The sequence below is a fragment of the Daphnia carinata genome, chromosome 6 (assembly GCF_022539665.2).
Source record: "Daphnia carinata strain CSIRO-1 chromosome 6, CSIRO_AGI_Dcar_HiC_V3, whole genome shotgun sequence".
NCBI classification, from domain to species: Eukaryota; Metazoa; Arthropoda; class Branchiopoda; order Diplostraca; family Daphniidae; genus Daphnia; species Daphnia carinata.
Genome location: NC_081336.1, coordinates 4,769,683 through 4,791,019, shown reverse-complemented (window position 1 = coordinate 4,791,019; position 21,337 = coordinate 4,769,683). Strand labels below are relative to the sequence as shown.

Sequence of the window (21,337 nt, the reverse complement as noted above, 5' to 3'; positions counted from 1 at the left end):
AGTAAAAAATAAAATAAAAATAAATAAATAAATAAAAATAAGAAAATCGTTTATTAAAAAAAAAAAAAACGAATGGAATAAAGGGTTAATGGAAATTTTTACTCGCTATTGCGAGCAACTACATTTGAGGAGAACTTTGTCCGTAAATGAGTCACTCCAATGAAAAGGTCCGAGCACCGTTCATTTGTTATTTCTACCGATATGTACAAACTTGCCATAAGATTCTGTCCCTTGTTATTTTGGCAAAAAGAGCCTTCTTCTTTCACAAAAAAAAAAACAAGAAAAAAAATCTGAAAATAACAGTCTGGTCAGAAATAAATACTAAACTATTAATGGGTGTGCACACGTATGTATTTATATATCTAATATTACTAACGTATGCTGGTCGACAAGGTTGTTCCTAACACAAAATTAACTTTCTTTTCTAACAGATTATGAACGTTAATCGGCAATGAAAATGCCCAACAATACAAAGCTGATGTGACTAAAAATGACAAGCACAACTTTCTCAATAACTTACTCACACGCACACTTACATTTACTTACGCAATGATCAATATTAATTTTTACTTTGGCTCCTTGTCATGCGGCACTTGTTCGAAAACTCAACAGAAATACGGGTTAACTTGTCAAGGTTTCACTTTAGGTTTTAATTCCTCAACTACACCACCCCACTTAAGACGGTAAACTCCCGTTTTCCAGCGAATGGTAGGCTGAAGCAGAGCATTTAGAAACAAGAAGGGTGCGCTCAACTCACGCAAGAACCATCCTAGCACAAATTCGAACTTGCTGAAAGGCAATGGGCCGTCCTACATCATATGCAAAAAGTAGAATGTAGTAAAGTATGCCTGAATGCAACTGTAGGCGTATAGCACTTACCTGCACGATTGAAAGAAGAATCCAATCGAGGATAAACCACGCAAGAATGTGTAACAAACCAACTGCAAGCGGATCCCACTGAAACAGCCAGTAGATAGACCAGGCAGCTAAGGCACCAAGCAACCTTTAAAAAAGAAAAACGCGACAAATTTAGGTGCCTGTTTAGACATGAATGAAAATGAATGCAATAATTTTACATGCACTCCGAAACTGGCTCGAAGACAATCGTGCTAGGAACCATCGCGATTCTTAACTTCGCCCAACGGATGATTCTTTCTTGAAAGGTAGGTATGTGGCAAATGCCAGAATTCTGCCACGCAGGTTGACTGCAAATGCCGATCTTCCAGCCACGGTCTTTAATGGCCTTTGCCAGGAAAAAATCTTCGGCTAAATAACATCCAAACGATTTAAGACCGCCAGCGTCATCGATCAGCGATTTTCGCATCAAAGCCGACATGCCCGTGGCACAGTTAACTCTTACGAAATCGGCCGCCAAGTATATCCGGGCATGAGCTGTTCCAAAATAAATCTGATGCCATAAACAGAAGACGTGACATGATGACAAAATCTAAATTGATGAGAATTTTCCTTTTTTGAAATATCTTGTAGTGTACCCAAGGTACTCTACGTGACAGATATGGGAACCACTAAACATCAACTAAATCGCAAATAAAATGTTAATTACCTTCTCTAGAGTAGCTGGGAACCCCTCCCGATCACAAACAAATGGCATTTGGTGAATAAGCCCAACGTCTTCTTTCATATGTTCTGCCATGTCAATAAGCGTGTCTTCTTTCACTGTAAACAAACCCAATATTTGGCCGTCAATCCAACTGTTTAGAAGCTTTATAAAACAGGCTACTTACTTCGGATACCAGAATCTGAGATCATAAACAATTCATATTTTGCAGAGGCATATCCAAGCTGGATGTTGTTAATTTTTGGATTAATGCCTACTTTTTCACCACCTGCAGTTATTGAAGAAAAGTTATAGCATCTTCCTAACGCGCTTTAGAGAAATAAAAAACAAACCAATAAAGATTTGTGCATCTACTTTCGGGTATTTTTCCATTAACTTTTTAACCAGCATCAACGACGGATCGCTTTCGTCCCCTATGCAAAATAATAATTCATACTAAAAAACAAGAGAAAAAGAAATCAATTAATGCTTAATACGTATTGTTTTTTTTTTCTCTGGCTAACGTAGACCTACCACTGGATATTGCATTGTGAAAAACGTTTCGAGATTACTAAATAAATTCACGTCGACTCCAGTAAGTGGCTTCAAAATTGAGACGGCCGGATATGGCGTTTCTTTTGGTTGTTTGCAGCTCTTACGATGCAATTTCCATTTTCTGGCAAAACAATCAAAATAAAAGTTAGTTTCTTTTTAGCTAATGGGAAACACGCTAAATTTTGTGAAATGCATTTTTTATTTACTTATTTTGTTGTTGATGCTTTTGTACCATTTGATTAACAACAACCTTACCCGTAAACAATTGCTAGAAGGTGGACGAGCCAGTAGCCGATCCAGAAGACAAACAACGCAGCGGCCACAACAAACCAAAAGAAATCAACGTATTGATGTGACATAATGGTCGCGGTGATGACACAATGAATTTTGCAGGTTTGATTTGGCGAGAGGTGTGGATAGAAAATCTGTCGTCTAATGGCCAGCGGCCGAGAGACCGGATCAGGCTATCCATGATGTGGGCGACATGGGTGTTTGATTAGTAAATTTCCGCAAAGATACGTATAGAACTGTAAGAAGACACAAATATATATATAAATATTCATTACGCACAGCTTTAACTATCAAAATCGCGTTACTGACACCACTAATCAGCATCATCATAAAAATCCCTTGCGTCAACATTTGCGGATCGAATTACCTGAGACAGGACTTACTAACGACGGTACTGGCGCGACTGAAACACTAAAGAAAAATACAATGAAAATACTTCTGTCGCGCCAGTACCTTTCGGTAATAAGCCGGGTATCAGGTAGTCAGTGACGAAGAGTCCTAATCAACATGCTTTTTTTGTTGTTTTTTTTTTTAGGGGAGGGACGGCGCGCGTTACGCCATGCTTTGCTGCTTCATGTTGATTTAAGAACACGAATTATAATAGGGTATGCCGAAGTCTCCATAGAACCCACAAAACTACTACACAACAAACCACTGACGGTAACAGCGCCACCGCTAGAGAGCCACTTACACTTAAAAAATGTGCAAGTACAACAGTCACCAACCACTTCACATTGAACGTTACCACGACGACAGAACTTGCAACACGACCCTCATAAATGACCGGCCGTTACACGTGATACCCATATTGACAGAGCGTCTATCTTATCTCTGATCTAACTGTCCGATTAAGTCTAAATATGAAGGCTTGGGAGTAAATTAGTTCGTTGCGCCGAGAAGAAAAAGGAACTCAACAAAACGCAGTTCTTTGCGGGCTTTTCGCACATAGCACACTAGTGACGACAACCTCACGTTTCGGGTGGTTCGAATTCAACTGCTAAAAGCAGACGCCACACCGCTGAAAAAATGATCAATTTCCAATTCGGCAACGCCCCATGCTACATATTAAATTATTTATTTGAAAATATAATTATAATTTTTTTTTCCCGAATGCGATTCAGATTGAATGAATGAATTATGATTGACATGTCATGATTGAAAGCGTTATTTAATCGAAAATTAGCGGCGGATCAAAAAAAATAGTGAGGTTATGCTTACCTTCAGGTGGCTGAATAGTTTAGAATTCGGGCAAACGGTCTGGCACTGCCTTGGTCTCAATCGTGAATATTTTATGGCAGCTTATGAACAACAGTAAGACTTAGTACCTTGATCAACTGAACATTTGTGGCAGCTTGAGTCCAGTTAAGAACCAGGGAAAAAGTGCGGCCTGATAAGGGCTTTCAACGACGTTTCCTCCCACTGCGACAATGCATACAGCAAATGCTGATAAAATAGCCTTCATTTGTTGGATATAGAGCGTAGGGAAAACGACCATTTCCAGTCGCATTTGAATATCTCGTATTTGGTATTCAGTTACAGTAAAGGGACCAAGCTGGAACTCGCATGGGTGAAAAGAGAAAGCACAACTAGAGCCAATCGAGTGTTGACCCTATAGTTCAGCGGAAATGCCAGCCGATTTGGAAAAGGGAACGAATGGCGAGAGACCTGAAAACGAAACTTCCGGGGATAAGGAAAAAAACACAAATTTCGTGCGTGTGTAAATGATGTCGTTTATAATAATAACACTGTAGGCTATCGGCAAAAGAATTTGGAAAAATAAAATACACACTTGTATGACGTCCTAACGCAGTTCATAGAAGTTGTTTCTCGGTTGCGGCAATAAGTGAGAGAAGGAGCACAATCCTTCTCCACTTGATAAACTAATAGTGCCTTATTATACATTCTACATTTCTACTGCATAATGATTTTTAAAACAAATGCCATTGCTATGAGGGGACTCAATTTCCATACGAAATTTCGTTTGTGTCAGCGAAAATATGCGATATAGGATAGCTGGAAAAACAACTATGAAACAAGTTAGGCTATATGTGATTTAATGTGTAAAACAGATGTAATATCCGTAGTGATATCGAAGCAAAGAATGTTTGTGTTATGCATCAGAATTTTGAGTCACGTAAATACTATATGAAAAAAGATGAGTCACTACTGTCGCCGTCATACAGTATGTAACACAAAGATGACGGTGGGGAAAAATCGCTTATCAGGAACACTGACTGAACATAGCATTAAACGTTTAAGGATCAACCTGATTTTGGTAATCGTAAGTAAACATTTGAGATATCATTTAATATGACTCACTTAGATACAAATTTTGAAATGCCTAAAAGCTACTAAATCCTCGCATTCTAAGAAGGGAGAAAGATTTTCCCGCCCAGATTTCCTCTTTCCGACGGGTGTGAGGAGGGCAATTCGTTTTTTCACGTTTTATGCGTCAGACATGTAACTCTTGCGTTTAACAACTAAAGATAAGCATTTTCCTTGTTTAACAAAGCTGCCATTTTAGCGCTTGGCGAATATCTTCGGTAGGCATACTTAGGTCAAGGAATATTATGGTTCTTGATATATTTGTCAAAATTGCCATGCACTAGTTTTTTTAGTTTTTGGTAGCAGGAAAATGTTTTAATTCCATACAATCAGAAAAATAGAAATATTAATGCATAGCGAATGAAATGCCGAGTAAACATCAGTGCATAGCGGTAGTACTCGTGTCTAGGGCTCGACCCCGATCGTCTTTGATCGGGGCAAAACCGCGATTTTTCATTTAAAAATCGTCAAACCGTCGGTTCGGTTTGGCCATTTTTTACTGCGGTTTGGTTTTCGGTTTGCAACTGGGCAAAACCGGTTTGAACCGCCATTAAAAATTTTTTTCAATTTTGCTGAAATTCCAAATCAAGTAATTATCACTAATTGTTGTGGGCGTAATGGCGGTCAGCAACTTGTTATAAATCAAATTTCCGATCAGACTTGTAAGCATCGCGATCGAAAATTGGTCGATCTTTCCGCCATCTAGCGACAAAATCTGTTACTGATGAATTGGCCTATGCAAACCGCAAATCCGCGGTGCAAACTGTAAAACCGCGGTGCAAAGCTGCAAAACCGCAGTTTACGCCGCGAGTACGAACTGCGGGTACAAACCGTCAAACCGCGGTTCAATCTGTGTGAAAAAAACAGCAAAACCGAACCGCACCGGTTTGTCCTTTAAAAAAAAAAACGCGCGGGTCGGCAAAAATCGTGCCCGATCGTCGCGGGGCCGAGCCCTACTCGTGTCCCGCATGTACTAGTGCGTAACAGCCGCTGCAAAACCAACGTGTCTACACTGCCAAAGCCAATACGAACGCTAAAGGCCTAAGGTTCTTATTTTTACAAAGGCAAGCAGACGGCATTTTTCGTTGCATGTGAAAAGTTTTTCACGTTTAACGTACTGATATCTTAGAGTAATAGTTTTACCACCCGGCAAAACAAAAAGTGAATCATGGTATTGAAATATTTTCTTTTACGGATTATCAAGGGCGTTTCATTAAATATCTTGAAATTTTCTTTCAGTTACCCCTGTCGTTATTGCGTACGGCGCAGAATCACCCCATGGTAAACAAATTAAAAATTAATACTTCTGTCATTTCCTTAATTCGTAGATAAAAATATAGTTAGTAGAATTGAAAAATGGAGAAACTTACAATGGTCACTTAGTGAGCTGTGATAACTGGATGAACATCAATTTACGAGAAGTCATTTGCACATCCAAGGTATATGCCTTTCCGTCCAACTTCCGTTTGTTTATCTTTTCCCCAATTGTAGATACATTTGAAATACTGTTTATTCATTACTTTTAGGCTCATTTTAAAATAACAACATCTAATTCTATTGTGTATAATTATTAGGATGGTGACAGGTTCTGGAGAATGCCAGAGTGCTATATAAGAGGTAGTACTATTAAGTACCTGCGCATTCCAGATGAAGTTATTGATATGGTGAAGGAAGAAGTTGTGGCCAAGGGTCGTGGTCGCAGTGATGGCAAGGGTAGAGGTGGAGCCCAAAGAGGCAGAGGTGGTAATAGAGGTATTGGATTCTTTAGTATACTTGTTATTAGTTCATAGTATAGTTGGTGGGTCAATACCAGCCAAGTAATTATGATTCAAGATTAGAAAATACTAGAATTGTACTTTACACTTCCTAGGAATTAAAACTATTATTTACACATATGAAGTAAATGTAAGTTGGACACCATCATGTCAAGAATCTGAAAAAGAAATTATTGCAATTATTGAACATTAATTTCTATTTCATGTATGTCACTACGACAATGCTTTACGTAAGAGAAGCGTCGAATCAGATTTTATATAATCAACCACAAATCGTCGTATTATGCCTCGTTTTTTTCGTCGTTTGTTTTAGTAGGAGCATGGGAAATGCTAGCCCAGTGGGCCAAAATATTAATTATTTACCCTCTCATTAAAGTCGAAGCAATAACAATAATGTGATTTTATAGGAAGAATCGTATTATACGTGTTGCATTGTTGTTCATTGTCAGGTTCTTTTGGAGCATCTAGAGGTCGAGGTGCACCGTCGGGACGAGGAGGTGGAGGCGGTACCAACAAACCCCGTGGAAAGTAAATCCTTATTGTCAGATGGTTTTTTTCCAAATATCGTCAGGTTTTCATTTTCGCGCCACTTGCGGTCGTGACAGAGGCAGAAAAGCACATAACTCATACCTTGTTGTTCGCGTTTTTTCTGTCAAATTTGTATTTTGCTAACTCACACCCGAACAATTAATGTCGGAGAAATACATCGTTAAGTGAAAAAAAGAAGTCAATTTTATATTTTTAAGTATGGGTAGCACATACTTGACTATCTACGACCTCTGCGCGTTCGTATCTAGTCTGATTTAAGGCGTCTTTTACGTAAATAATGAATATGATGAAGCTTTTACAAAATTGAACCGTCTTTTCTACCCTTAGCTTGAAGTACGATGTGTTTATTATCACAAAAACACGATTGTGCTTGCCAACAGCTTAACTGAATATTCAGGCAACAGCAGTTAATTTAGTTGAACATTAAAAATTTCTTCTGCGAAATTTGCTTATATCTCATGATTCTGAATCTCGCCGAGAAAATTTTAGTGTTGTACGGCCGTACTTGAAATTTCCAAACTGACGCCGCACATTATTCCGTTTCAATTCTACCCAATAGTTTGGTTAACAACGACAGATTTGCTTTCCAGCACAGACGTCATGCGTATGAAGCCAAAACATTACGATATATAGTTGTTGTGTAGCCTAGTGGTCCTAATATAGAAAACCATTCGTCCGGTGCAACACTCAGTTCGGTACCAGTGCTCGCGAACTTCCACCGCCCTATTCCCATACATATTCAACAAGTTTCCAGCTTTAAATAAAGTAAACGTATTACTTCCATTACTGGTCAAACATTTTTTAAAAGCTATTTTATTTGCTTTGAAAGATCGTATGTTTGATAACAGCAAAGAGAGAAAAAGCGGGTCAGATACAATTGCACAAATGTACTAAACAAAAAAGAAACCACAAATGTATTGCAGTAAGAATTTTAAATGTCTGTCGTTGACATAAACTGATAGATAATTTTCGAGACATTCCCAAGAGATGCAATTAGTATTGCATTTTCTCTTCTGTATTAAATCTTGTCAGCCAGCAGACGATGCCCCGAGCCAGCCGCTGGCTTCGGCCTTCACCAGTTCATCTGCACGTCTTCATCGTTTTTATCTGCTCCTTACTCGCTCTCTCTTTCATTTGCCTCCACCCACCTTGAACTATAGGCCCTTGTTCGTTGTTTAGTTTTTCACTTGGAAACACGAAATAACATGAAGGGTGCTTTTCCAATGTCGTTAGCTACCAATGTGAAGAAATGGAAAATTAACAAGTTATGCTGTCATCTTCAGCAATGTTGTTCGCTCCAGAGTCAAAATGGGAAGCTGAGCTTTAATAGTTGATTAATTTCAAGAGTATAACGTGGTTTGCTTCGATACTGCTTAGGGCCTAGTTAGGTATTCCCACAGATTTCTGTCCCTCACATTCACCTTGAAAGCTACGTCTAGTTACCTACAGCGTTGCCAGACACAGCCAAGGTGAAAAGAATTCAGTGAACAACTTTGGGATGACTGAATCGGGTGATCGGATAAAGGAAACCACTACAGTTACCTTTAACGACATGGTTCTCGGGTAAAAGGCGAGTCGTCATTCCCATTAACCAGTAAGTGCTTCTATAAAAAGAAAAATGTACGTAGTTTATTCCGCCATTTCTGAATTGCAATAGATAGGATTGACATTTAAGCTATCAAGTCGTTGGTAAAGGGCACCGTAGTTTGACTTGAAGTAGGAAAAAAAAGGGGACCATTAAATTCGTGAATAGGGCGTTCGCTCAACAGTCTTCTTTAGAACACCTTTTATAGAGCTAGAAAATTGTCTTGTGGAAAGTTTCAGGAATTTTCCTAGAATCGACTTTGACTAGGTCGCCGAGCATGTATGGAAGGGTGAATAAAGCTAAGCTCCTTTGGAAAGAAAAAAAGAAAAAAAAGAGAAGAAGAGAAAAAAAAAATATAATGGCTTGAGTACAGTAACGGGGATTTTCGGTTGAAGAATGTAAATGAAACGAAATGAAACAGGGGGAGACGAACGCAAAGGGGGCCTCCCTCGTTTCTGAAGCTGTCCGTGGGTCTGATTTAGTGAAGGGGGAGACAGATGCAAAGGGGAGAGGAGAAACGTTGAGGGAGCTAGGCCTCCGAAAAAAGGTCGACTTTTAACGCCCAGTCAATAGATTTACTGGGTACTGTAAAGCTTTTTCTATGTCCCAGGTTCTCCCCTAGAGAATGTATAGAGAAAGTTCATAATTCCTTCTTTTGTTTTCTTTCCACTTCTCTTGAGAGCCATACCATCTTTGAAGGTTCCCAGAAAGAAGACACAAGTTTTATAAAGATTTGCCAATCGAATATTATGTTCCTAATTCGCGGATGGACCACGGATTTGGTCATCAAAATAATAGGAGAAAATAACAAGAAAAGGGGGGGGAGAAGGAGGAATTTTTTTTTACTGTATTAACCGAAAGAATGCCATGAATTTCATGTAGTAAACGGCTTTGCCGCCAGATGCGTAAGACTGTGACTGTGTGAGCCGTAGGCGCGCGCCTCGATCTGCCCGTTAGATGTTTTAGAAGTTGCCGTGGCCGACTAGTGTTGTCTTGACTGTCTCTCGTGTATGATGCTTGTTCCTGCTCGTCGGTGTTGCTGCTGTCGGCGGTCTCGTGTCGGCTGGTGAATCTCGCCATGTTGGGCGCGTGTTGTGAATATCGAAAAGACGCCCGCAGGTCGTGCTACCATGAGCATCCCGCGATCACCGCTCTCTTATTTCAGCAAGGTGTCCTCGCGCCGATTATGAACCTTTATTATGGCCCATCATGTATCTCGTCGAGTTGACGCAGCTCGCCAACCGCTTCGGCCCAGGCTTATTTCTCGCCGAGCAATCGTCTCTCAAACTATTCTCCTGCAATGTCTTCTCCTTTTATTCGCATTAGTGGTATAAAAGTCACGTCAATCACCTAATTGGCAGATTAATTGCCAATTGTTCATCCCTAATTTTTAAATACGTCGATTTTTTTTTTCCTTTTTGTTTTTGTGCCTTTGTGGTATAGTGGATTGATACGGCAGAAGGGAGGCGACACAAGCGCCCGGAATCTTGCAGCAAACCCGACGTAAGTCTATTCGATAGCACGTTTGTTCTTGAGGGCGCGACGAGGTCTTTGTTTTATTCTAATCCGTTGTCCAATGAAGCTCTAAACGAACAGACATGAAACACTAGATTGGAAAAAAAAGAAGAGAGAAAGAAAAGAAAGAAAACCTGTCCGACGCAAAGACTACACATACGTGTGTTGTGGGTGACACTTGGAATTATTAGACATTTTTCCCGCCTACAATTCACACCAAACTATTGGCGGCCATGTTGAACGTATTGCGCGTGCCCAGTTCACTGAAACGCACGGTACGCAAACGATGGTTCGGCTCAAATTTCGAACAAAATTCTATACGCTCCTCTAGCGTCCCACGCGCTAGTTGTATTCATTCGTACCACCCAACTTTTGTTTCCATCCTTGCATTTTATTTCTTTATGCATATGCATAGAGAGAAAGAGACAGAGCCAAAACGGTGGGATTCTCAAGAAACGGGACCGGTTCTTCAGTGGAAAAGAAATGCATTTATGGCAGGACTAATTTCCTGGCGTTGTTGAAAGCAAGATTGGCTTTAGGGGTATGTTTAATCAATAAAAACAAGCTGCAAGTTGCATTCCACTTTGAAGTCGACACGTTAAGCATCACATGCCTTGGCCGAAATTAATAGATGATATTTTCGCTGCATATTTGGAAATTGTATCGTTTCTTCTCTAAACATGGACGCCCTTAAAAGGCTCGCATTCGCTATCGTGCGTTAACGAGTGGAATGGACGATTGTCGTTTGAACTGGCTTTGCACCAGTTACCATTTCTGCTTATTTGCATTTGAATTAAATGCAGATCAATGGTTTTCGACTCAAACATTGTGAGAGTGTCTAGTGTGCTCTTCATTGAGAAAAAGAAGAAAGAAAAAAAAAACTCCATAAAGGGCTTTGAGAAACCCACGGATAGATTTTTTTTCACAGTTCCCTCTTTCCGGAAATGGTTGACTCCCCTCTCCTCTCCCCTTGCTGTGATCATACGAGTCTTGTCGTTGGATCCGTATATGGTGTTGCCTGTGCGCTTTCACCTTTAAGCCAACTTTAATGTGAAACGGGTCACAGCTGTTTGTCTGCCCTTCACCAAAAGTCATGCCCCTGATCACTTGGGTAGCAGGCAAAAAAAAAAAAAATTTTTGTAGCAGTTATCATACCCGTAATTTTATTAGCAATAGAGATAAAATTGTTTGAGTGTGCTTGGCAATTAGAGAACCTTGCTACGCAAGGTGTGCATGAGCTTTCTTTACTTTCAGTTTTTTTTTCTTCGAACATAGAGTGATGATTGGGTTGACTAACATTGTTGTTATATAAGAGGCTTGCCAAGGAGAAATCTTGCAATTATTTTATGTAGTCTGAAATCGACCATTCATTTTTGTGCCTCTCAGCTCGCATATTTTTGCATTGCTTATAACGAATGACGACGACCCACTATCTCATTTTCAATTACTATTCGGAATCGGACACGGCCAACTGTCTTAAAGTATTTTTGATGCATCTCTCAACTCGTCTTAAATTGGAATTTTGATATCCTTTAGGTAAGATGAACGGAAATATCTTTGGTGAGAAACAGTAGAAGGTACTGTTTCTCTTGGCTTGCATACAAAAGAAAGTGGAAAACCCAACCCCCCGTCTCCCTCCTTTTTAAGGCTAGGGAAACAATGTTTTTGTTATGACGGTGGAATATAATAACTTCAACAAAGAAATATTTGGCCGTTGAGAAATGAAAACAGATACAGGCAGCTGTACGTAGCTGAAAAGTCGAATGCTATGTGCTGCGATGAATGCTAGACTTACCACGTCTCTTGCGTTATTTCGATGATATATTAAATCTATGCGACTTTCTGAACATACCAAAGAAATGAGAAAATTTACATGCTGAGAAAGACAAAAAAAAGGGGGAAAGAAAACAAGTAATGATATGATGATTTGGGATATGTTTTGTGCCAGGAAAAGCGGCAGCTTTTCTTTTTCTTGTAAGATTTGTTGTTAAAGTCAGTCACGCAGGTGATTTATGACTTGGTGTTAACGTATTGCTCAGCTAATTTTGTTAATCGTACTCACTTTCGTTTGTGTTTGTTTAACCAGAACGGACGTAGCACTTCTTTCTATGGCGAATTGCGGCCGAACCGCCGTCGTATTTCTTCGGTACAATTCACGTACCGTATTCCCGTGTCTGGGACTACGTGCCTGAGAATGTCAAAAGAGCATTTGACGCTTCGGACGCAGTTTTCTTTGAACTTGATTTGACCGATCCAAACACCATCAGCGCACTTACCAGCTGCCAACTGTTACCGGTAGACCTTCAGAAATTCTGGTTTTTAACTCATAGCATTCGATTTAATGATTCTTGTTTTCATTTAAAGGTGGGTCAAAGTTTAGGCGACGTCTTGCCAGCCGATTTATTTGCCCGGCTTAAACGCCATTTAGATTACGTAAAAGCTGTAATGCCATCGTGGATGAGTTCAGATCAGCGAGGAAGAGGACTCTACGCCGACTACCTCTTCAGCGCTATCACTGGCAACTGGGAGCGGAAAAGACCCATTTGGGTCATGCTAATGGTCAACTCGTTGACAGAGAGTGATATTAAATCGCGTGGCATTCCCGTTTTGGATTTGTATTTGGCTCAAGAAGCGGAGAGACGTAACAAACGGATGGGAGCTGTCGAGCGCGTTGAAGAGCAATGTGTTCCTTTAAACGGACTCAATTTTTCACAGGTTGTTATTTATATTTTTTTTTCTTGTTGAAAATGTGAAAATGCATTTTTAAAAATATTATTATAATGTGTCAGGTTGTGTTTGCGCTGAATCAGACGCTTCATCACCAAGAATCTCTAAGGGCAGGTGATCATTCGGTGCCCTATACCACAGATGATTTAATCAAGCATTACAACTGCGGTGATCTTAACGCGGTTATATTTAGCCATGATACGGCTCAGGTAATTATACTTAAAGTAACCCAAGTGAATGGCTGCATTCAGTAAATTAAAAACTTATAGGTTCCGTCGATGACCAATGTAACCCTGGCACCTTACGAACAAGTAATGGCGAAGAAAATTGATGAATACTTCCGCCAAGAGCTTATATTCAAACGTAATCGTAGAATGGGTCAGCGAGTACTGGAACTGCTTGCTGCCCATCCTGACAAGAGTTTCTTCTTTGCCTTCGGTGCAGGTAAAGCATTTAAGACAAAATTTTTGACTTGCCTGTACTCGATGTTTTCAATCTCTTTGTCTGTAAACAGGGCATTTTTTAGGCAACTACACTGTCCTAGACGTTGTTCAAAGTGGTGGTTATACCGTCGAGCAGCTCACATCTGATCATAAAATTTTAAGGTAACTTTATTTGATATTTTGCCATTTTATCCAAAGTTTTCGCGTTGGTTTTTTCAATACTTAAACGAAATTAAGAGCTTAGTGTTTTATATTGAAAACTGGACCCTTTATTTATTTTTTCTTCATCTGTCATACCGCAAATATTGCAATGCTATAGACTGTAGTAATTTCGTCTCGATACGGTCTATAAATGTTTGAAACCAAACAGTTCTATTGCGAAAACAAAGCTTGCCGTCCGGAAACGATGACCACCGTGGAAGGTTACTTTTAGTCTGTTGAATGTTTTCTCCGCAGGAAGTTTTCGTTTTTGTCGAGTTGTGTGTGGGGCCTGTTTATTTTTGTCCGTCGCACGGCAGCAAAGTTCTTGTTTAAGAAATGTTTATTTTACCAGTCAGCTTGTATGTTTGAAAAATCGCTTGTGTATATCCGCTGAGGTGGTTATGTTTAGATTGTGGTTTTTTCTTTCCTTTTTTTTTTTTTAATAATTGTTCTTCGGTGGTCATTCAAGGCATCGGAAAAAGCAAAGCAAACCACGCCCATCACTAGTACCAGAACCGAGCAGCCTTCGCGATTTTTCGACACACGTCAAATCAAATACGCTGGACAACCAAGACGAAGAGCTTTCACGCAACGTGTTAGAGACTCGAATAATTACCCGAACTGCGACAAACGCCCCTCGTACGCCACCTGAAGATTCATTAAAAAAGACGACATTTCGACCCCCTACACTACTAAGGACTAGCCCTAATTTGTTAGCAGCCGCAGCTAGAGAAGCAACTAATCAAGACCTAGCGATAAAATATAGAAATTTCAATGACTTGTGGATCCGCTTGGAAAACGGAGGACATTCTTACATTAGGTATTGTGATTTTTTGTTTTTAAACGAAACTTTTATTCATTTGCATGTAACGTCACCAACAGTGTCTTAAAACATCGTTCTCCCAATTGCGGTAGAATGTGTTTGCTTTACGTAGAAAGCCATGCTTATATGTACAAGCTGAGCAAGTGTCACGTATACCTTGAGTAATTTCGTTTTTTTCCTTGCACTTTTTACGATAGAAGTTTGCAGCCGTCAGAACCATCTTCCACTCAGACGGACGATTCCTTACGCGTCTGGTATGGGCTGCGACCGAACCGAGCCACTTCAGACTCCCTTTGCCAAGCTTTATGGATTCCCTTGTTTGTAACGATAATGTTCTCCTATACTAGAGCCTGATTATCTCACGAAACGAAGATGCTTATTTTTGTGTCAGAACTAGAACGTAGATTCAGTTTTTGAATGCGATTTCCTGCCAAATACTCATGGAGAGTTATTATCCCAATGTCCAATGATTTGTCCATTGTCTATATATGAAGATCTAAGTGAGCTATGATTTAAATACTTCGTTTATTATGTATGAACTCTGTTTGTAGATAATTTTGTACAGCTCAAATGTACCACTTTTTGATTTCGTTTTACGCATAATATTCTTCTTACGATTTTATTTATTGAAACACATTTGCGTCGTACTTTATTTGGTACTTGAAATATGATACACTGTGCTGTGAAAGAAAAGAAATCCAAAATCTATAAGTATCCACAAAGATTGGACGACTTTATTCTTACAACGCAACAGAAAAAAACTGAGATAAAGCATAACAGAAGGAATTCAACGTAATTGTGCGAACTTGAAAAGAAACAAGGCAGAGAACAAGTATGAGAGCCTAGATGGAGGTGGAATTGAACAAATCACACAATGGAAGGGACTATCTCAAGAACAACTGAAGAATGGTGTTGCCATCAAAATCAATTATGTCGCGTACCTTCCAATTGTTTTCTTACACCTGATGGGACTTGGAATTGCAGCACGTTATTATCTGTACACGAAAACTAAAATGGTTTTGGTTTGAGACCATGTTCTAAAACATGCCGTCACGCTATTAGGAGACAGGTTTTGAAATGTCCGGTATAATTTGTTCATGTTCTTGTATTTCAGGCTATGTGGATGATTTTTGCCGGTTGAGGAATACAGTATACTGTGACAAATTCCCATCATATTGCCGATAAGCTTCTCGATTTTCTTCTCTCGCTGGTATTTTTTTTTTGTACTTAAATAACCTTCATTGTTAAATTCATTCATCGAATAGTTATTTTATACACACATAATGCAGTTTAATTTTACTAAAATATAACAAAGTTCTAACACTCCTCTCCCCTTTTTCCTAATTATGCCCCGTTTTATAGTATTGAATACTTTATGCTTCCGCTAAAAAAAAGTATACACGACCCTTTCTAGAAAATATGATTCAGGATTACATTGATATGTTTTTGATGAATGAAAAGGAAAAATTCGAATATTGTTGGAAATCACATTAGCTTTTTCATGGCTGGCCCACTGGCGAAGGGCAAAATGCGCTCACACGTTGAAAAAAAAATTTACACAATTTTACGGCTAAACGTTTATTAGTTACCGACAACCATGCAGTGCAGGAAAACGGTGCAGTCGTGAGCTATCTAGAGGTTGAAAAACGAACAAAGTTCAACAATTTAAATTGAACGCTGGGAATCCAAATTTTCCGTGTCTCTGAAGAGATGGCGTGCGCTAACGAACTTGACTCGCCCCTGTCTGTACTTAAAGCAAATACCTTGTGAAACCCTATATTTATGAAACGGAAGAGTTAGTCCACTCATAGCTCATTTTAAAAGCCCTATTAGTTCAAGTTATTCTTAAGTTTAGGTAAATAACAGAAGAATTGTCAAAGAGAGCCTGTCCTCGAGATACGAGTGAACACCTCACTGTATACATATCGTGATATCCCCCTTGTCTAACTAAAATGGCGCCTGACGATCAAATATCTGATCAAGAAAAGGTAAGCTGTGAGTTTCATTCGGTTTAATCGTGATATTCATGTTCCAAAGGAAAAGAGTATTAAATAGGTGATAACTTTTCGTGTGTTTGTTCCAGTATTTTTAAGTGTTATTTTCGCTACTCTCCAATGTATAGAAACGCTCGTTTTGACAAGTGGGAGGGGTCTGACCGGTGTTTCGCAATCCGGTTTCGCCATTTGTTTGATCTCTTTTTAATTATCCTTAGCACAAACTGTTATTGATAAATATTTATTTTCTTAATTTTCTTAGGTTCGTATTGCGTCGGATTTCATACGGCATGCTCCTCCTGGGGAATTCAATGAAGTGTTTACAGGTTTGAGGTGTTGAGACTATCTGTTGATTCAAACGTTATCCAACATTATTTTAGATGTCCGTGTGCTGTTAAATAATGATACCCTCCTCAAAGAAGGAGTTGCGGGTGCCTTTGCCTTGTATAATAAAGATCAGCTCACTCCTGTAAAACTTCCAAATTCCAGTATTCCATCACTGGTGACAGAGCACAATGATGTTGGAGGGGGGAGATTTTTTGATCCTCGATCAAAACAGTCTTTCAAGTATGATCATTTGAGAAAGGAAGCTTCCGATCTTCAGGTATTTCAGCTCTAATTACATATTTGTTATGTAAACCAATGACTTTGTTTCTAGGCATGGGAATCTGATGCTGCGGTAGAATCGTGGAGAGATGCACTAGAATCCCAGTTTACTGAGTACACAGCAAACCATTACAAGCATGGTGTTTGTGCTGTGTTTGGTCAAAGTAGAAATGATAGTGTATCTCTTGTTGCGTGCATTGAGGATCATCAATTTCAACCAAAGAACTATTGGTGCAGTTCTATATGAAAATTACTAAACATGTAAAAAATAATTATGTTGTAAAATGTTTTTAGGAATGGTCGTTGGAGGTCTCAGTGGTGTGCAACTTTGACTGGTGGAACTGGAGAGTTGCAAGGAACTCTAAGGGTTCAGGTACCATATGTCCCATCTTTTTGCTTCCTGCCTTAATTCCCCTCCTTACTTTTTTATATTAGGTTCATTATTATGAAGATGGCAATGTCCAGCTTGTCTGTTCTAAGAATGTTAAACATTCACTCACGTGTTCGGTAAGTCAAAATTCTGCTATGTTTTAATTTAAAAAAAAAAAAATATATATATATAAATAATAAAAACTAAATTGTTACTTCGTTTGTGCTTACAAAGAATGAAGTAGAGACCGCCAAAGAGATGGTTCGGTTGATCGAAGAATCCGAGTCCGAGTATCAATTAGCGATCAATGAAAACTATCAGACTATGTCTGATACTACCTTCAAAGCTCTTCGTCGTCAATTACCTATCACGCGAAGCAAAGTCGACTGGGAAAAAATTATTTCGTACAAAATTGGAAAAGAAATCAACAAAACCCAATAATAATAAGTTCATTCAGCAACTCTTTACTTATTAAATCTTTCAATTCTTCTTATTTCATTATCTTGTTGTTGGAAAGTAGATTCCGACCTACTGCCAACTGCTGGCCGATTGGTTCAATGTTGTTACGGTGGTTCTAATAAGTTACTACGATACATTTCTTTTCCATTTATTTACATATCCTATTTTCTGTTTGTTTTTTCTAACCTTCTTCCTTCTCAGCTCTCCCCTCATGGTTTTATTGTGTCGAGTGTTGGATGATTTGATCAAGGCTTGAGTTTAGCGTAAAATTATCCTGATCAAGTTATATCGCGTCACCGGTACGCTGCCTTTGTGCGCGCATTGCTGAAGCGGTGCGCCCTTTTATTATTATCATAGTAATATTAAATCGTCGTCCATTGATTTTCTGCACCCCATTTAAGTTCTTTTATTATCAGCAGATTGGTTTGCTTTGGTTAACTAGCAAAGTAATCTACATGACTGATATATAGGTGTTTTGGTTTTCACTACTGAATTTGTTCCTTATCTCTTATTTCTTTTCGTATCCTTTATCCCGTGTGAATGCCTATGCCTATAAAAAAGATGCAGTGATTCCATAAGCCTCATTTTGTGTTGTGGGCCGTTGGTCTTACAAAATGAAAATACAACTGTGTTGGACTTGTTGAAACTTTTTGTCCCTGTTTTCATCTTTGCAACAATTGAACTTTCAATTACTAAATTTGACAAATTTATGTGTGGCTGGTGTAGATTCGTTACTTCCAAAATCTATGCTACGAGTACCGTCAGGTAGTTATGCTTAAAAAAGGAATAATGAGACGAAGTCCTACAAAATGTATAATTACTTCCACATCGCTCGGCTTATTCAAAGTTGGACACGAAAGCCGTACAAGTTTCTTTGCAATGTAACAGGGTTCGAAAATGACAAGTGACGCATACATAACTAAAGTTCCATACAGTTCGGTCACGTCTTGCAGTCTACCGTTTTTGGGTTTGGCCAGCCGAAGTGGCGGAGCAAAACGACCCAAATCGGTAGCCTCGGACAATGAAGCGAGTTAAGGAATTTACACGGAGTCTTCCAGTACCTAAAGTGACTTTCACGAAATGGGGGAATCGTTCTTCGGGTAAGGCATTTGTGAAATATAAGGCTTTTTTAAGGAAGTTTCTATTTTTAATGACGATTAAGTTGATTTCAAATTTTTCTGTCGTCCCGCCACATGGTACTGAAAAAAATATTGCTGAAATTTCCGTCAAACTTAAATTCTTAGAACTCCAGCATTCGCATGCAATAGGAAAGAAGGATAGCTAAATAATACGCCGTCCAGACGGACAACCGATATTAGAGATTATTGTTAGAATTCGGGCAGTAGTATTTTTCATATTTATTTACAAACGGTTTTCAAAGTTCAGACTAGAGTGTAGATTCTTGTATGATGCATATCCGTACTATGTGTAATGTCATGATGCATGGTGATAGAGAAACAATGGTTATGCGTATTTTTTACCAGATGGCGTGGGCCCTACGCGTAGCGTTTTTCATTTGTTTTGCTTGCAATGGCGTCCATGACGTCATCTTGCTGTTTCATTTCCCAGCCCCCTTAGGCCCCAGCGCTTGTTGGGACATCCATTTTCTGCTGGAATAGGATAGGGTGTGCCCTCGACGCGAGTTTGATCAAAACTCAGTGTCGCTATTTTATAGTTCAGATTGAGTTATATATCGAGTTCCCGAACAATTTTGTGTGCCTCTTGATTGTAAGTATTTTTTCCTTTCGTTGCTAGATTAGTCCGGCCATCGTTGTATAACGCAAGTAAAAACGGAATTCGGCTTCTCACCTCCTACGCTGTGATGGCATTTCGGCATGTTTCCACTGTACGAGAATGATAACATGTCCAACAGATAAATTATTTGTCAGCCGTTCAGTCGATCTTTACAGAGTAGCAGGCATTTTTATTACTTGCGAATTAAATTTGAAAAAGTTATCGTGGTGCAAAAAAAAAAGAAAAAAAAACAACTGACAGAAAACTTTGTTTGTTCATGTAGAATTCAGGGCAGGAATGGCTGCCATCCGAAAGAAACTTGTCATCGTCGGCGATGGTGCTTGTGGTAAAACTTGCCTGTTGATCGTCTTCAGCAAGGATCAGTTCCCTGAAGTGTATGTCCCTACTGTGTTTGAAAACTATGTTGCAGACATTGAAGTTGATGGCAAACAGGTAAAAATACATTTTTGGGTGTGAAATATTAAGTATGGATTTCATCCTCGGTACTTGAATAATGTTCACAATGATTAGTCAAATCAATATTTATAACACTCTTTAACCATATCAGATTTTTTTGCAAATAATGGTAATGGTCCCTCATGAGTTGCATACTAACTGTGTCAAAATCAGTTAAATGGATGGCACAACCATCCTGAACTGTTGAACTTCTGGTGCTTTTTGTAATTTTCTGGAAGGAAGTAAACAAAAAAAAATTTCTTATTTTTATATGATTTAGGTGGAGTTAGCATTATGGGATACGGCTGGCCAAGAAGATTACGACAGATTGCGCCCATTGTCTTACCCTGATACGGATGTGATCTTAATGTGTTTCTCTGTCGATTCACCCGATTCGTTAGAGAACATTCCTGAGAAATGGACACCTGAAGTCAAGCACTTTTGTCCTAACGTCCCTATCATTCTTGTCGGGAATAAAAAAGATCTTCGAAATGATCCCGCCACTATTAAAGGCAACTTTACTTAGTCAAGTATTTTAGTCCCTGTATCTTACTGTGTTTGCTTTCAAATTTAGAATTAGCCAAAATGAAGCAGGAGCCAGTCAAGCCAGAAGAAGGCCGAGCCATGGCGGAAAAAATAAGCGCATTTGCCTACCTTGAATGCTCGGCTAAAAGTAAGGAAGGTGTCCGTGAAGTCTTCGAAACCGCTACGCGAGCTGCCCTTCAGGTTTGTTGAATATTATTTTCGTGGGTGCTACTATGGCCCTTTAATGTCAACTAAGTCAGTCCGAATTTTTAAAACTCTGAATTGGGAAAATGTTTTTAGGTGAAGAAGAAGAAGAAGCCCAAGTGTACCATTTTGTGAAAGGTTGGAATCGGGAGAGGATATGAAAACATTTGCATTGGCCTTTTTTTCTTCTATGTGAAACCACCAACCATCGGACGACCTTTTTCAGACGATTTATTCCTTTTGTGTTCGTCTCTTCGATTATTACTACAGCAACAAATTTTCTTCTCCCAATTTCTCGTATATTTCTGGTAAATACAGTTGTTTCAAATCCCGAATTTCTTGACAACGATCTGGAACTTTGGCGCTTCTCTAGATTATCCAAAATCCATAATTTAGTTCTTGTTTCGAACATTTGGTGTTTTTGACTTCCAACGGTGTTATTCACAAACATGGCTCTTATAATTTCCGTGAGCAACCATTAAACTCGTTTGTTTGCTTCCTTTGCTATAGCAAACCCTGTAGTCTTTTCTATTATATATATATATAAACCAAAAAGTGAAAACTTATTCCCACATTTCCCATAACCAAATGTTATAAGAGCAATGTGACTCGGCTCTGGCAATTTTACTGGGGAAAAAAATC

The 21,337-nt window shown here is 39.1% G+C and overlaps 6 protein-coding genes across 8 annotated transcripts in view; 4 read left to right on the top strand and 2 right to left on the bottom strand.

Annotated features, from left to right (window-relative positions):
* LOC130689837 (germinal-center associated nuclear protein-like) overlaps positions 1–15,225 on the bottom strand; it is a 34,560-nt gene extending 19,335 nt beyond the window's left edge. The window contains exon 1 of the mRNA XM_057512769.2: positions 15,219–15,225. The gene's annotated coding sequence lies outside the window, so the exon portion shown is untranslated. The remainder of the gene's footprint in view (positions 1–15,218) is intronic.
* On the bottom strand, positions 362–3,733 carry LOC130690460 (ceramide glucosyltransferase-B-like). 2 transcript variants are annotated; one of them, XM_057513457.2, is made up of 9 exons: positions 3,623–3,733; positions 2,369–2,640; positions 2,093–2,234; positions 1,912–2,014; positions 1,746–1,847; positions 1,565–1,677; positions 1,077–1,408; positions 880–1,003; positions 362–809 (listed from the first exon to the last, which is right to left on the bottom strand). In XM_057513457.2, the coding sequence occupies exons 2-9, from the start codon at positions 2,470–2,472 to the stop codon at positions 630–632; spliced, it is 1,200 nt and encodes a 399-aa protein (XP_057369440.1). In that variant the 5' UTR covers positions 2,473–2,640; positions 3,623–3,733; the 3' UTR covers positions 362–629. The 2 variants fall into 2 exon arrangements, with proteins under 2 accessions (XP_057369440.1, XP_059351966.1); XM_059495983.1 differs by lacking the exon at positions 3,623–3,733 and adding an exon at positions 3,096–3,258.
* Positions 5,782–7,208, top strand: LOC130689763 (U6 snRNA-associated Sm-like protein LSm4). Its single transcript, XM_057512703.2, has 5 exons — positions 5,782–5,900; positions 5,969–6,010; positions 6,070–6,168; positions 6,304–6,481; positions 6,954–7,208. Exons 1-5 carry the CDS (start codon positions 5,898–5,900, stop codon positions 7,034–7,036), a joined length of 405 nt encoding a protein of 134 aa, XP_057368686.1. The 5' UTR covers positions 5,782–5,897; the 3' UTR covers positions 7,037–7,208.
* On the top strand, positions 9,614–14,950 carry LOC130689752 (metalloprotease TIKI1-like). The gene is given in 10 exon segments (XM_057512689.2): positions 9,614–9,966; positions 10,082–10,141; positions 12,240–12,252; positions 12,255–12,448; positions 12,518–12,868; positions 12,943–13,089; positions 13,150–13,324; positions 13,395–13,485; positions 13,994–14,344; positions 14,545–14,950. Coding segments are annotated over 10 exon segments (1,668 nt in total). The 5' UTR covers positions 9,614–9,837; the 3' UTR covers positions 14,702–14,950.
* An 852-nt stretch (positions 15,226–16,077) lies between the features above and the next one.
* Positions 16,078–18,269, top strand: LOC130689756 (F-actin-capping protein subunit alpha-like). Its single transcript, XM_057512696.2, has 7 exons — positions 16,078–16,335; positions 16,604–16,667; positions 16,722–16,945; positions 17,000–17,178; positions 17,242–17,320; positions 17,383–17,454; positions 17,552–18,269. Exons 1-7 carry the CDS (start codon positions 16,300–16,302, stop codon positions 17,756–17,758), a joined length of 861 nt encoding a protein of 286 aa, XP_057368679.1. The 5' UTR covers positions 16,078–16,299; the 3' UTR covers positions 17,759–18,269.
* A 513-nt stretch (positions 18,270–18,782) lies between these two features.
* Positions 18,783–21,030, top strand: LOC130689765 (ras-like GTP-binding protein Rho1). Of its 2 annotated transcripts, none has more exons than XM_059495712.1 (5): positions 18,783–18,876; positions 19,794–19,963; positions 20,247–20,478; positions 20,541–20,692; positions 20,792–21,030. In XM_059495712.1, exons 1-5 carry the CDS (start codon positions 18,798–18,800, stop codon positions 20,828–20,830), a joined length of 672 nt encoding a protein of 223 aa, XP_059351695.1. In that variant the 5' UTR covers positions 18,783–18,797; the 3' UTR covers positions 20,831–21,030. The 2 variants fall into 2 exon arrangements, with proteins under 2 accessions (XP_059351695.1, XP_057368689.1); XM_057512706.2 differs by lacking the exon at positions 18,783–18,876 and adding an exon at positions 19,362–19,504.
* The last annotated feature ends 307 nt before the right edge of the window (positions 21,031–21,337 follow it).